General features: G+C 36.6%; 1 protein-coding gene across 8 annotated transcripts in view; it reads left to right on the plus strand.

The window, feature by feature from the left end:
• The window catches only part of MCTP1 (multiple C2 and transmembrane domain containing 1), a 235269-nt gene that overhangs the window by 57388 nt on the left and 161491 nt on the right, over positions 1-16390 (plus strand). For all 8 annotated transcript variants that reach the window (XM_008634576.2, XM_017735425.1, XM_017735426.1 and 5 more), the window contains exons 2-5: positions 3354-3468; positions 7017-7159; positions 9866-9945; positions 10494-10599. In XM_008634576.2, the coding sequence (XP_008632798.2) occupies positions 3354-3468; positions 7017-7159; positions 9866-9945; positions 10494-10599 (444 nt within the window). The remainder of the gene's footprint in view (positions 1-3353; positions 3469-7016; positions 7160-9865; positions 9946-10493; positions 10600-16390) is intronic.

Below are 16390 nucleotides of genomic sequence, written 5' to 3' on the forward strand. Positions count from 1 at the left end.
ACAGAGTTTTTATCATACACACTGATTACATATTCATCAGCCATCCCTGATTACCTGATGTATATGTATTACTTTATTTTACATAGTCACACCCCTTACCAAAGTCCTTATATGGTCATTTTCAGGTTTTCTCTGGTGGTCTTCAATGTCTGTTGTCCTTTTTAGATGGCTTTTCCTCAACTCCAGCTTTTGAGTTAGCACAATACTGTTGTTTTGCATAACTTCTGCTTTGTCAGCCTTGCAGAGCTGAGCTGGCATCCTGCTTGCATTTTGGACTTATGTTTGCCAAAGTTACTCCTTTATCTCTTTCTCCAAGGCTGTGCTTTCTGTTCTACTGTCCTTATGACAGTAAAATGCTGTTCTGTTCTACTGTTCTTATCAAGTCTCCCCTTGTGGGAACTGGTCTATTAATATCTGTATTTCATTTTATAGTGTAAGACATTACAACAGCTGTAACACTGAATCACCATGCAAGCTAAAACACACAAAGTAATTATTATGGTGGCAACTATAAATAGATGTTTTAACCAAGTCCAGCTGGGTAACCACGAAGTCAGTTTGATGCAGATTTCTTCAGATCCCCAGGAGGTGTCATCTTGAGCTATGCATTGTCAAATTTGTGTTTGTTTCCAGATTTCCTGGACATCTGTAGACACTCCACCACTTTGATCAATGTATGCGGAGCAACTGGTGTTAATGACAGTGCATTCTTCTCCTTGTGGTACCAAGAGAAGGTCTAGTGCCATTTGGTTTTGTAGAGCAACTTGTGACAAGCTCTTAACTTCCTTCTGCAATGCAGTAATGACATCTATTGTATGATTTTTTGTATATTCTGTGGTAGCAGAAAAGTTCACTACTGTCTTTTCTAATTCACTTACTCTTAGCCAGGGTAAAAACCATCACAAAACTATAAAATTTAGTTGGTCACTCAGTTACACCATCTAAGGTTCATTTTGTACACTCCAAATAGCTTCTTATCTATAGTCCCGAGGGCACCTGGTCTTTATCAGTTATTGTTATGTTAGGGACTAAGGCTCCTAAAATACAAACACCTTTCCAGCCGAGGGGCAACACTTTACAGGCTTTATGTCCACATATCCAATACCACCCTGTTCCATTTGGTACTGGGCAAGGATGATTTACTTTCCCAATATTAAGTGTTTGAGTACATCATGTGTGATTTCCAACAAAAGTTCCAATTTCATTAGTATGATCTAATTCTCCCGTTCTTTTAGGGGGTTACATCTTTGCACGTATGATCATAAGAGATGTTGGTCGGTACTTGCACACTGACTGGTTTGTCTACTTCTTGGTGAAAGGAACCGTTCACCCAGTAACTAGTATTAATTTTGTCTGGAACTGGAATTGCCATAAATGGTTAATGGTTTCATAAAAAAAACCTGTTACACAACCCCTTAGAAACAGGGTGAGGCAATATACTCCTAAGGATAAAAAGAAGGGTAAAAGTAAGAAAATGCAACAAAGAGTTACCCGCCATTACTTTTATTTGAAAAGGAAGACTTCTTTCAGTCGTTGAAAAACTTAGAGTCTAAATCCCTGTGCAGGCAATTCATTGTTTGTAGGTAACCCACTGTGGTTGTAAGAAACAACTGATAACCCCAGAAGGATTTGGCATGATTGCAGTAGTTGCTTTTCACAATAGAGAAAGTATGAGAGTTTTTAATTTGTGATAAAGCAAGGGAGGATAATGACATGGGAGGAGGATGGAGAGGACAATGTGGAGCAGAACTGGTAAGAAAGCTGCAGTTTCATTCTTGAAGAATAGATTTGTAATCTTAGTGGAGAAATTGAGAACTTGTTTTTATTTTCTTTTTGCTGTACTATCTTAGGCTCTGCAAGTGGTGATGCAGAAGTAAAATTTTATGTTAGATTTAAATGAATAAATGTCAGGAAGCTGTTTTGCTCCAAAATCAGGGTATGGAGGCAGATGGAAAGAGGAGCAACTTGATGGAAACTCTTCTGTTTGGTTTTTTTTGCTGCCAGACATTCTTTGTCTGTCTTTCATTGCTGTGGAACCAGTGAGCATGCCAGTGTGCATTTTGGCCAGCATTGTATGTGTGGCAGCAAAGGTTAATATGCTAGGGCATGAAGTTATGTCCCTGAAATAACAAGAATAAACCAGGTAGTGAAATGCCTTTATTCTGTGAGTTCCTTCATGCTTTACTTTTTGTATTACCTTAAAAAGAAGAAAGGGTTTAGTAGGAAGGAAGAAGACAAAACTTGTTTCTTGATGAAATGGTATAGCACTTGGTACACGTTCTGAGATATTTCTATCATGCAAGTTTTTATTTCCTTGCAGAGGACACATAATTACATAATAACATATTAATAGAACTACTCAAAATATTTAGCTTCTAGCATGAACATATGTAAATACAGTGTTCAAAGCGTGTAACAGATGAAGTTCTAATATGTATTGTGAATGTATAATTGATATAATTTTTCTAGTCTTAAAATTAATGTAGTGTTCCAAGCATGCACTGTAATTGGATTCTACTTATGGACAGATGTGTTAAAAACTATTTTACAAAAGCTTATCTATACACTAAGAAATATAATTTCTCTACTTTGTCTTTTGGACAGAAATGTGTTTATTGTTCATGTACACCAGAGGTCTGGAGAGTTCCTTGTATTCTGACTTCCTTTATTGTATTTTTTTAAGGATACATTTTATACAAAAAACTAATCTAAGAGTATTTGTCCTGGCATACAGAACTATAGCTGCATTTAATATCTTCATGATTATTTCTCTGCCACAGCTTTCCCCAAAACTCAGTGGAAAAAAAACACGTATCTTGCAAAGTACTGCAGTAGATGACATAATCTTAGTTCATTTATGTTTATTTAATACATAGATTATAACTATTGAATCAACACATGATTTGAGAATACTGGTAATGTCTAGTCCAAATAATACTGTAAGGTCTAACTTTGTGTTTTTCTAACTTATTTTGCTTTAGTGGGCCACGACTAGATGTGAATGTAATTAAAAGTGTAGGTTCATAGAATCATCAAATAGTTTTGGTTTGAAGGGACCTTAAAGACCATCTATCTTCCAACACCTTTATATCAAAGAATTATTTTTTCAGTCACAGTTTGGTCTTTTGGTTGATTTGGGGTTTTTTGTTTATTTTGGTTTTTTTAAAGGTGTCTTGGTAATTGTTTTACTGATGAGACGGGGCAGATTCCTTGGTGTTGGGGGAGCTCAGCTCTGAGGTGGGGGAGTGGGACATGGCCTTTTCTTAGTTCGGTAGGATGATGTTATATACATATATGTTCCACAAACCTTTTAGTAATATTAGCTATTGCATTTTTATTTTTTTCCTCCCCAGAGAACAAGTTCATTTGGAGCTAGTAATGCAGATTTCCCCCCTGGGGACCCTGGAATGTACCAGTTGAATGTTACTCTAAGAAGAGGACAGAATCTAGCTGCAAGGGACCGTGGAGGTAAGTGTGCTGGTAAACACTGCCTTAGTAATTGGTCAGTTGCATGTTCATTGGGTAAATTTATATGTAGGTAGTAAAATTAAAATGCCCTGGGGAACATAACTAGTGACTGGCCACCAGCTGGATTTGACACCATTCAGTCACACATTCTGGGCCTGGCCACTGCCAAAGCCATGGGCTGCCAGCTTCTCCAGGAGAATGCTGTCAGAGACTGTATCAAAGGCTTTTCTGAAGTCCAGGTACAAACGTCCACAGCCTTTCTATCATCCACCAGGCAGGTCACTTGGTCAGATTGGTTAAGCAGGACCTGCCTTTCCTAAATTACTGTTGGCTGGGCCTGATCCTTTAATTATCCTGTATGCGCAGTATGATTGCACTCAAGAGAATCTATTTCATAACCTTCCCAGGCACCAAGGTCAGGCTGACAGGCCTGTAGTTCCTTGAATCCACTTTCCAGCCCTTCTTATGGACAGGCAGCATGTTGGCTAATTTCCTGTCATCTGGGACTTGATAGATAAATGGTGGAGAGCAGCTTGGTGAGCTCTTCCACCAGTTCTCTCAGTACTTTTGGGTAAATCCCATCTGGTCCCATAGACTTAAGACTGTCCAAATGGCTTCACAAGTCAATAATTCCTCTTGCATTAGGATGTTTATTCAGCTCCCCACCCCTGTCTACCAGCTCAAGGGCTGCTTTTGCTGAGAGTAACTGGTCCTACTGATCTTTCTGGTACAGACTGAGGCAAAGAAAGCATTAAGTACCTCAGCCCTTTTCGCATCCTTGGTGACAGTGTTTCCCCCTGTTTTCAAAAAACGATGGAGGTTTTACTTGGCCCTCCTTCTGTTGTTAATATATTTATAAAAACACTTTTTCTTTCACAGCAGTGGTCAGATTGAGTTGTAGCTGAGCTTTTTTCTTTCTGATTTTCTCTTTACATGACCTAATGGCATCCTTGTACTCTTCCTTAGTTGCCTGCCCTTTCTTCCAAAAGTCATTACCTCCCTTTTTTTTCCCCCTTAGTTTCAGCAAAAGCTTCTTGTTGATCAAGCCAGTCTTCTTCCCTGATGGCTCATCTTTCAGCACATAGGGACATTTTACTCCTGCATCTATAAGGTTTTCTTCTTAAACTGTGCGCAGCCTTCCTGGGCCCCTTTATTTCCTAGCAGACTCTCTGAACCAATTCCAGAACAGGCCAAAGTCCACCCTCCGGAAGTCCAAGGCAGAGGTTTTGTTGACCCCATTCCTTACTTCACCAAGACTTAAAAACTCTATCACTGTGCCCAGGATGGGCATTCCGACCACCACGTCTCTCACCAATCCGTTCTCTATTCCCAAACAGCAGGTCTAGTGGGATCTCAGCCCTGGTAGGCTCCCTTGCCAGCTGTGACAGGAAATTCCACACACTCCAAGAATCTGCTAGACTGCCTCCTCTCTGCTGCATTGAGTTTCCAGCAAGCATCCAGCCTTTTGAAGGCTGCCACAAGAGCAAGAACTGGCAACTGTGAAACATCAGCCAGCCACCTATGGAATGCTTCATCTACCTCTTCATCCTGGTTGAGTGGTCTGTCTATAAGAGACTCCCACCAGGATGTCAGTCTGTTGTCCTTCCCCCTGATTCTTACCCACAAACACTTATCATCACTATTCTTGAGCTCTATACAGCTGAAACACTCCTTAAAGTACTGAGCCACCTTATCACCTCTCCTTCCTCGCCTGGCCCTTCTGAAGAGCTCCTAAACATCCATTGCAGTACTGCGGTCACACAAGTCATTCTACTATGTTTCTGTAATGGCAACTGTATCACAGCTTTTCTGCTAAAGAATGGCCTCCAGTTCCTCCTGTTTGTTACCCCGACTATGGTCATCTGTTTTAGCTGTGTTATCAATTTCAACCCTGACACTGGCATGCTGCCCCCAGCCTCATCATTTAGTGAGCCTGGTCTTACCCCTTCTCCCTTCAAACCTAGTTTAAGTAATCTCAATCAACCCTTCCAACTCACAATCTAGAATCCTTTTCCCTGTTTTAGATGTCAGGGAAAGACTGATTTTTCCCTCTCTTGTCTTTCAACTCAATGCCACTCCCACCTTAAGCACACAGAAGTTCCTGGTACAGTCAAGGGATGTTTCATTGCCAAACTATCTACATGAAGGTCAAGGCCTAACAGAATTCCTGAGGTTGTAGAGTGATCCCAAGGAGCAGGGGGGTGGTCACACCATAACATAGTGTCCATATTAAAAGTATTCTTCACATTACACAGAATTAATTTAAATACTTGATCTTTGACTTCAAAATCATCACCACTACTTGAATAGCCAAGGAGCAAGTCAGTTGTGTTAGACAAAGTGTTTTTATGCCACTGAAATTCTGCCCCAGTAATTATAGGTGGGAATGACTGTGACCCCGTCACACGAGAGACCAGTTTTCCACTGCTACAGTTTTTTGAAAGGGGAGACATAACTTCAGATAAAGAGTACTGACATCTTGTGGCTGGATGAAATAATGCAAAGAATGCTGGTCATAACCCTTCTAATTTATGTTTAGAAGAGCATGTTGCAATTTTAAGAAAATCTTTTTGTTTTGGATGTGTTTCCCAGTGGATACGAACACAAACTTCTAAAACACGCAGGTCTCTTGAAAAGTCTTAAAAGTTAAAGGAAAAAATAAAAGATGTCGTATAATTTTGCTGCTGTTAATGATGATGCAGTTGGTACTCAAGCTAGAGTTACTGTTTATTTTAAGATAGTCTTTCATCAATTAGTCCCAGATGCACTCCTGGATGCCTGCTAGTCTCTGTGCCCACCCAAGAGTCCTCCTCTCACAGGCTATTCAGTCCTTGTGACACTTCCACATACATGTCCCATGCATACTCCATTCATATGCCATATTTAACACTTTTCTTATACCCTTCAGGGTTGTTTTTCTGATCACACTTAATTGTTACTCAGTTATTTCAATGGGCTTTGTCCAGTGCTCTCTAGTGAGCAGGTGATTGTTGCAGGAGACATGTTGTGGATTTTGCGGACTGACTTTAGAGTTAATTTTCTCATCATGAGTGTTGTAGGAAGTGAGTCTTTATGGAAGAGGAAAGCCTGGACACAATAAAGTCAATGAAGACTTATACTAGTGGTGTCAGTGGAGTATGTGCCTTTTCAAAAGCACAACATAATTAGATTAATGTTTTACAGGACTAATTTTTTCTTTATAATCTAATTTTTGTTGTTGCATTTAAGTAAAACACTAGTCCTAATAAGGACGTAGTTCTGTTAACTAAAACCGGTACTGCCAGTATTTCATGTGTGACTTTGAGAATGGATTGTAAACAACAGAAAGTAATGCAATCACCCATTTGATGTTAATGGAGTTAATTAACTGAGTAATGACATACTGGAAAGTAATAGATTGCGACAATAAAGAATTCTTTTCGTTTGATCCTGTTTTGAGTTTGACTATCTATAGAAATCCCATTTAGTTCTGTTTAAGTGACTTAGTCTCCACTTCCTTACTGTATTACAAAGATGGAATTAACAGTATATATACATGTCTTTACCAGGAACGAGTGATCCATATGTCAAGTTCAAACTTGGAGGAAAAGAAGTATTTAGAAGTAAAACAGTACATAAGAACCTCAATCCTGTGTGGGAAGAAAAAGCTTCCATTCTTATAGATAACCTAAGAGAACCATTGTATATAAAGGTAAGACACATACATATGTATGTCTGATAAATTACAACAGAAGAATTGTTGGAAGAATTCAGGTTTTGTGATATTTGTATACTGAAAAATGTATTGTGCAATAGTGCACTACTAGAGACTAATTAGAGTATTTTAGAGAAAATTATTTAAATTTTGTCTATAGAATGATGTCAACATTTTTAAAAGGGGCAAACACAGGTATTTTTATTTATTTCAGGTCATAATTACTTTATATTTTTTTAGTGTGATCTTAGCAGAAGAACAGAGAAGGTAAACTGTGTTTCATTATGATGGCATCCATTTTATTTGTGGAAATATCATTGCATAATGATTATAGGAAGCATAATCTGTCCTAGTAAAAGCAATTCATTGCTGAGGTCAGTTTGAGTTGAGATGTATGCCTGATTCTCCTAAGTTTTCTAATTTTTCTGTTTATAGGGAACACAGTGAGTTTGCTTCTGTGTTTCATACCATTTTCTGCTCTTAAGATTTTTACATTGTAGGTCTCCTTAGTAAATCACAGCTGAGGATGATTTTGTCCTATTAGAGGCAGCAATTATTCTGCAATAACAGATTGCTTGAATTTAGATCAAAATGTGGCCAGCAATGTCCTGAGTAATAAGCAGCGTCACTAGTATTTCTTAGATGTTGATAATGAAATGGAAACTAGAAAAACTGTGATGATTGTTTTATACCCACAGAACAGAAAGGTGCTTTTCTGGCCCTGGTATTTTATGGTGATCTACATGCAAAAGTGATTCTTAGTTGTGTAAAACAAAAGGAGATAAAAATTATGTTCCAGAAAATGTATTTAGAAAGACTGTAGTCCTAGGATTCAAAATAAAACATGACTACATTGAAAATACTTGAGAAAGTATGACAGCTTGGCTTACCTGTATAATTCTCCTAGCGGATCTGAAATTACATGATGTTTTAGATCTGTATCAGTCTTAAGCTAAAATTCATGACAGGATCTTTAACTGAGATATCAGATTGGCATTGATGCAACGCCACTTAAACATCCTTTAAGCATTAACCAGTACTATGTTTCACACTGCTCAGATAAAGTATGTCATTACTAGAAAAGCTTGAAAGTTAATTAGAATCCTCAAATGGCATTTTCCTGCCGTAGTGACTCATAAGGAATGAACAGGTGAAAGAGAGAGGAAGATGCAAAGACTTGCAATGTAGCCACCTGTTTTAGTTTATTTATGCCAAGTACCAGCCCTCCGGGAGGGTGTGTGGTTTTTTTCCCTAGGAAAAGTGTGTCAAGTGGTATAATGTCTATCATGGTTGTATTCTGAACATACTGTGTAAAGTATTTTAGGCTTTATAGCTCATTCAGATATTTTAAAACATGACTGAATTTTACTAAGTCAGCTAAAAATACTTACTTTGTATTTTCAACATGATAATTTGTAGAGGGAGAAAGGGAGAAAAACAATTTTGACTTTGCAGCATGCACTGAGATTTCATCATTTGTTTTCTTTTCCTGCTGGAATGACTAATAGCTACAGAAAATGCGAGGATGCACACTCAGTAGGTCAATGCATGTGAGAGACTTGTGCTCACACACTTGTATCCAATCCATTGAGTTGTGCAGTTGTGCTGTAGCCTTTGGGCCACAGGATTTCTGTTACTACTGTGTTAACCCTGTCCATATTAAGGTTCTTGTAGAAGATTAACAGTTTTGCTTCCTAGAAGAGTTTCTGTAATACAATACTTGAAGTGCGTATATTAGAATTGAAGACCTTGAACCTAGTCCTGTCATATTTCAGTTAAATTCTGTCCTGTCTCCTTACAAGTTGTTCACAAGTCTCACTCTTACTTAGCTGAAGATATGTTCTAGTCCTCAGAAAACCTCATGTTTACAAAAAAAAATTCATTTTACCTTAAAAGTTGATTTTGATAATTGATCTCCCTTTTAAAAAATTTTTTGTGTTGCAACTTTTCTTTGTTGCTGTCCCCCTTTTTTGTTTATTTCTCTGCAATAGCTGCACCCAGATTATTTGCTATTCTTTCTTCAGATTTAGGAAGTCATAAGCCATCTCAAAAAAAAACCATTCGATGTACTGGCCAGATTCCTGTCTGGATGTCAATAAATTTATCCAGGTATTTTCTCTTTTAGATAGCAAATTAGGAGGCAGGGTCCTCATAGTAGAGTATTAATTGTCATTGTTTCCTTACACATATCCATTAAGTTTTAGTCTTAGATTGTAATATTTCTAATCCTTCAAACTTGTGCAGCCTTCAAAATGTGCAATTATATTATTTCAAATGCAAGTGCTTATCATAACCATATCCTGCCCTTCTGCTTCCATTTTGCAGGATTCATAAAGGAATCAATGTGTAGGAAATCAGTGATTCTGCTTAACTTTATTTAGTCTTTTGATCTTCCTTCTTTCAATGTCTGTATTTATAAAAATTTTTTTTTTATTTTTATAAAATTAATGTCGTTCACATGTGTAGTCTAGTAGTAGTATACACCAGTGTCTCAATATGATGCAGTCTGACTTACAAACAAGCAGTTTCAAACTTGATTTTCTGGACAGAAAGTTTCAGGTTACTTTCAGGTAGTCCTGATTCAACAGGTGAGAGACATGAAGCTTCAACTCTGGAAAAGTAGTTTCAGGAATCATTCATAGTCAGAAAAGCTCTAAAGAAAGAAAGATTTCTAGCACTGAAAAATGCTCTTGTGCATCCTAGGTATTTGATTATGACTTTGGACTTCAAGATGACTTCATTGGTTCAGCCTTTTTGGATCTCACTTCATTGGAATTAAACAGGTATGGCACAAAAAAACCTATGGAATACTTATATATTTATCTGCTAATACCACGTTTGTGGAGTTGTAAGTAGAACATTATGCTAGAAAATAATTACATAAACCTACACAGCATGAAACGAACCAAAGAAAACCACTTTTGTTTAAGAAATTACTGTATTTATGAATGTTAATTTATTAGCTGATGATGCACATTTTTACAGTGTCTGTGGAGAGGTTAGTTTTATAACCACTTTAATCTTGTTTTCATATTAACTTCATTCACAGCATTGCCACCTAATGTTTGAATTTTTTTTCTTTTTTTTAATCCATTAATGTTAGATTTTTGATTTAATTACTTCAGTACATGTAAGTACTTAATACAGAGTGAAAATATTTACTCTTTTTTATGAGCATTCAGGCAGAAATACTTGAAAGTAGAAACAAATTTGTGACACTGTTTTTAAGTAGGTTCATATAAATTCAGGTGCCTTTAATTCTCATGGTTGAGAAATTTCATTATCTGAGAGCCTGAAGTCCAAGTAAATGCATAGCTTTTTTGTCTCCTAGGCAAACAGATGTTACCTTGAGTCTGAAGGATCCTCATTACCCTGACCATGATCTGGGAAGTATAATCTTATCAGTTCTGTTGGCTCCAGGAGACCAACAAGAAGCGGTAATTTTAAATATTTTAATGTATGTCATCAGTCCTGTAATTGGTCTGCAGTTGTATGACATAAAACACAAGAGTAAATCCCAAATTATGAGATTAATTTGACTTTACTGTTTCTTAAGATAACATTGAGTGATGTTTCTGGTATAGTACAACATATCTCATCTGAGTTGAATCCTCCCTTATATAGTTAGTAATAAGGGATCCAGATGGATCAGGTAAAGTCAGTTGCAGGTGAATAGTGCTGATTAATATGGAGGACATCAGTAAACCATTGGTTAAGAATTTTGGACCTAGTCTGCTATCTCTAGATAAGAATATTTGAATCCTATTCCATGTGGAAAATAAAGCTGAAAAAGGTAGTGTTTCTGCTTTTTGGCTTCTAATGTTAAAGGATTATTTGGTGCTTTTCAATTTCTTGAATTTACATTTCAATTACAAAATTATATGATTTTCTAAGTTTATTGTAATTCCTTCATCAGTCTTCTGAGCTGCATAGTTGTAAGTGAAAATAGTTTCCAGGTTTCTAGAGTCTCTTAGTTGTGACAAGCTCTTTCTGTTATATTTTACTAGCTTTTGTGACTGTTGACTTGAGCAGTAGAGGTAGAACTATGGCAGAAATAGAGGAGATGATTCTCACTCTGAGTGGTTGTAAAATAATATGGATTCCTTTGGCCTCAGATAGGCTGTAGGGAAGCAATTGGACCTTGTGGATAAATTTTGCCTTAAACAAGCTGTTTTCAAAGGAAAGGAGAAACTGCCACTAAGCAATGGAACCTGTGGAAGCAGGGCAGTGTTTTGTTGGATTTTTTATGCCGGTCTCTTTCTGACACCGTGAGCCACCACTGTGCAGCCACAAAACTCAGAAAGTTCACTCAGAAACTTTGCCTAGGCACTTGAACATGGAGACAAACACACTCAACCCTCCCCCGCACTTTCAACACGGCCGGATTTCCAGAATCTTCCAGGAAGAAGACTGTTCTGCATGCCCAGAACTCATCCAGGAGGTCTTGGAGCATCTACCAGAAGAGCCAGGGCTATAACCCCCCCCCAGTTTTTGACATATGTACGGGCCTCCACCTCTGATGGACCAGGACTCACAACCATGGGCCACGATCACGCACACATCGCAGAAGTCATGGGTGGTGATATCTTTCTCTCTCTTCTACTACCTCTTTTTCTTTCTTTTTTTCTTTTGAATTTTCCTATCTTAAGATGATCATACACTCCAAAACAGCTATATACCCCTTTTCCAATCTGTTACCCTTTTTTTTTTCCAGTTATGGTTTTAAAGCACTTGTTCTAAAAAAATTTTTGTTATATTACTTATTTAGCATAGTTTTGCTTTAATCCACCCCTAAGGATCCATTAGCAATGAACCTGGTTGCCCTGCCTCAGGGACAGGTTGCAGCAGAGGCCAAGAAAAAGCATTACTCTGATGAAATCATCCATGGATATGATCAGCTGCATGATTTTTGTAAGAACATGTATGTTTCTGTATGCTGCAGTGTGAGACATCATCCTGTTGCATACTTGAGGAATACTGTCAGATTTACTAGTGTTTTTTTTACACTTTTCTCCCAGTTAAATAATTAAATAGCCTAGTAAGTCAGTTACTGGAACTAGGTGTTTGGTATGTAGAAATGCAAAGATGTAAAATTTTGAAAATAGTTTTATTGCCTGTTAATTTTCCTCATGGTGTTCTGTTAGCACTTAATAAAAATAATGGAATGTGGTTAACATCACAGATGTGCATCTAGCTTATATAAGCAGTGTATTTTTCTTCTTTTTTTAGCAATATGCTTGTCCATACAACTCAGAATTCTGTGCTGCAAATTTACACCACTAGAGCCTTCTTCACTTAAATTAAGAAATTAATTCAATTTTGAACTTCTTGTGCATTTGGGTAAGACCAGCATTTCTGAGTCAGCTGGTAATTGCCCTACTTTTGCAAGTTGCTTTGGCACTATCCTGCCACAATCCTAAATCATGTGGCACAGAAACACTGTACTTTTATGTGGTATACCATTATGCGGGTAGCATATTTTTTTCCTTTCTTCATCATACAGAGAGGGTAGCTACTGTGCTGCCCCACATTGTCAGCTATTATACAGAAGGCTCCAGAAAATTAGAGTAAGAAAGTGAAATGAAGACTTTACAGTGTAACATGTTTTTCATATGGGTGTTGGTAAATTAGCAAGTGAATGCTGAAAGTAATGGGAGACCACAGACTTGCTGGTTAGCAACTTTTTTAATATCCAACTGACTGATTGTGATAGGATGAAGAATTTGGTTTGTGTTATTACACATTTCATTATTAGCTTTTTTTTTAGTTTAGCTCAAGTCACCAAATTTTCTACCCATTTAAACTGTTATATGGAACTTCATTCTGAAAATGCCCAAAATTCCAATTAAGAATCTGATTCCTAATCTGAAACTTAATATTTATTATTAGAAACCACTCTTCCGAAGATATGATCAGCAGTTCTGGCAAAGTTGAAATAAAATCAGAGAGTTTGCATCACAACGCAGGGACGATGACCTACAAAATTATTATTGAATTGCTGTATGTTTAATGTATTAGGGGTTTAATAGTTCAAGGCTCTATTGCCTTTTTTCAGTTACTACATGTACTTATTTATTTATTAGATTTTATTTACTCTCTAAGGAGCAGATATATTACAAAATTTATCACTCCAGTTGAGCTGTCATCTTTGGTTGTTTTTGAAGGGTTTTGTAATAATAAGGATATTTTTTATTGAAGTGAAAATGATTGAAGTCAATAAATTTTCAAATGTTATGTTAGAGGATCAAGACTAATTCTTGTCCACTCTTGAAAATGTGCACCATAAAAAGCAGCAATAAAAGCAACTCCTACTTTCCCAGTCTGTGTAGCACCTGTTTGGATGATCAATGCTCCCCCTCTAATTGGATATCCCTATATAGATAATAATTCAAGTGCAGTTGAAATATATAGATGAAATCCTGAGCACTTTTAAGTATCCATTTATGGCTGATGCATAGAAGATACAGATACACTGTCTCTTCACATCATGTGCAGTTTTTTCCTGTCATTGCAAATTTACTTCAATCCTGTTGGTTTGATATCCCTATATAGTGTACATTTCAAAAATAAATTTTCCTCTGAATTGGTTTTATTTTGCTCAGGAGATAACTGTTACATTGCTTGCAATTAAGAGTTGCAAGTAATTATGTAATTAGGACAATATTTTACCACTTTACACCATTTATATATTGTTACACCTAAATGGTGTTAAATGGTTAAATTGTAAAGCTGACGATTATGGAAATTACTTGGAAGTACTTAAATTGCAGGTATTATAATTCTGTATGTTTAAAATGGGAGTGTTTATTAAGACTATAGGAGAATTAAAAAAATAGAACAACTTTAAAAGAGGTAGTATTAGCTTTCCCATGTAACCACATGGTGTATTGATCCTGTATTTTGGGCAGGTCTCTAGCCAGATTTCAAATTGAGCCCTGTTGAACAAGACCTGCTGTTTGTGATATGTTGTTTGGTAACTTTTTGATGTGGATTATACTTTTCAAAGAGATCCTTTCACTGCCTGAACAGCAGCAAGGCTGTTTTGGAGGTCATGCATTGATGTGCAGGTAAAGGAAAAGTCTTTTGATGATGTGTTGTTGGAGGACAGGTCTTGCAAAGTATTTTACTGGCGTTTCAAGATAATGTAGCTGTATGTTACAGGAAGATGCATCCTGTCACACTGCCTAAGAAATATTGATGCTGCTGGAGGATAAGATACTCCAAGTGCAAGTTTGAAGTTAAATGGGACAAACTCAGGGTCCTAGTTACATATTGCCACCTGTGAGAGAGGTATTATTGCAAATTATTTTAAAAATAAGCAGCCAGTGTCACAGACGAATAGATTGTTTCATTTTGGATGAGGACCTGAGGTGTGAAAAGAAATTAGAGAGATATTTGGTCCACACAGGAGCATTTTTTTCCTTATCTTTCTGAAAAAATTCTGATGAAATTCAGATTTTATGTGTACTGACTGATGAGATGATCTTGAGAGTTATAGGTGGAAAGCTCCGTTTCCTCAGATCAAAACATTACATTTTGGGATTCAGATACCAATTAAGAATATTAATATAAATATATATTCATATAACTGTATGTAAAACTGTATTACACTGACTAGGAAAGAGGAGTATTTATTTTTGAGTATTTTTGAGTGGACTGTGAAAAACTGCTTAAGTAGTTTGCAGTTGTGTTTTTTCAGTAGAAAAATACTGGACATAATTTCAAATATAAAGAGATTCAGTAAACCTGTTTAATAAATAAGGACACATTATTTGATTTTTGTGGTACATTTTATTTGAAGAAATAACCTGCATCTTACTATTGGAAGAGTATGGGCAGATAAACAAATCAAAATTTCTAGAAAATCTTGTCTGCATCTTTGCCATTTGCTGCCTGGTGCTTGTCCTAAAGACATAAAAATGTGAACATTTAAAGTAAAAATCTTGTATTGTCTCATTAAAACTATGTACATGAATAAGAGCATAGCATATCTATAGTTATTAGAAGTCCTGTTTTTTTGATTTTTGACATGTGAAGGCAATCAATTTGTTGTGATTTATGAACAATCATAAATTGTGAATCAAAATTTATTAATGAATTATTTTTATATGACCACAAAAATTAGAAAGTTTTTAGTATTTGAGAAAAGTTTAATTTATTTCCTGCCTAATGCAGTAAGTTGTGGTAGCACTAGTTCCAACAATTAATTTGTATTTGCTTTGTTCTGTTTAGCAGTACTTGTCCTTTACATTAATGCAGCATTTTAGTTTTATTGCTTTGGGAGGATAGATAGCTTAGGTAACCAGTGTAAACTAAAAAGATGTAAAATAAATAAGTATGAGAGAAGTATGTGTATATAAAAATGTTAAAACCTGTGAGCTCTAAAGATTTGTTAATTTTAAGTTTATTAATTAAAAATAATGTGGTTATGATGTACTTTCGGTGTTTTTCATTAATTTTTCCTTTTGGTGCGCAGTTTGAAAGAAGTCAAAACTACCAATTACTTGATTTTTTTCTTAGACCTGCTCCAACAAAGTTTGTCTTGTACTTTAATTCTGACAGTGTTTATTTCCTTTTGGATACGTGTGGTGCTGTGTGTGCTAGTGTGATGTTTGTGATTTTTGTGCATGTGTCCAGGCTTCCTGCAGATTCTGTTTGGTGTTGTCATCATGGGCGCCACAATGCATGTGAGTTTTTCTGACTCTTTTTCCATCAGCATTCAGTACATAGATTCCACCACTGGTAAACCTGCAGTAAGCAAGTTCTTCGGAGCTGCATGTCACCCATGTCTTCACTACAGCAGCTCTTCCCTACCTGGGTCTTAACAGGCAGTTTTTGGCTACAGGAGATGACAAAGTTGGTAGCTTGATAAGAGGTGTTTCCTTGGGACCAGCAGAGACTGGGGACAGCTGTTCATCACTGCTAGCAACCTAACAAAGAAAATGGAAAAAAAGGAAACATATGAGTTCTACTTGGATATTGTTATTTAAAGTTCAAGGCATTGTTTTTTTCCTAAAATAATCTATCCCAAATGATGCTTAGGTTTTTTTGCTTCATATGGAAGTATTAACATTAATGTGCTGTCCGTTTGCTTGCTGTCTTAAATCATATCATGTATTATTAGTATTTATTTGTTTATTTATTTATGTATTTATTTGCCAGAGGGCCAATAACACCATAGAGAAAAACCCAAGAGATCGACTCAGGGCATGGAATATTTTCAGACGG

Source organism: Corvus brachyrhynchos, unplaced genomic scaffold (genome assembly GCF_000691975.1).
Source record: "Corvus brachyrhynchos isolate BGI_N302 unplaced genomic scaffold, ASM69197v1 scaffold22, whole genome shotgun sequence".
In the NCBI taxonomy this organism is placed as follows: Eukaryota; Metazoa; Chordata; class Aves; order Passeriformes; family Corvidae; genus Corvus; species Corvus brachyrhynchos.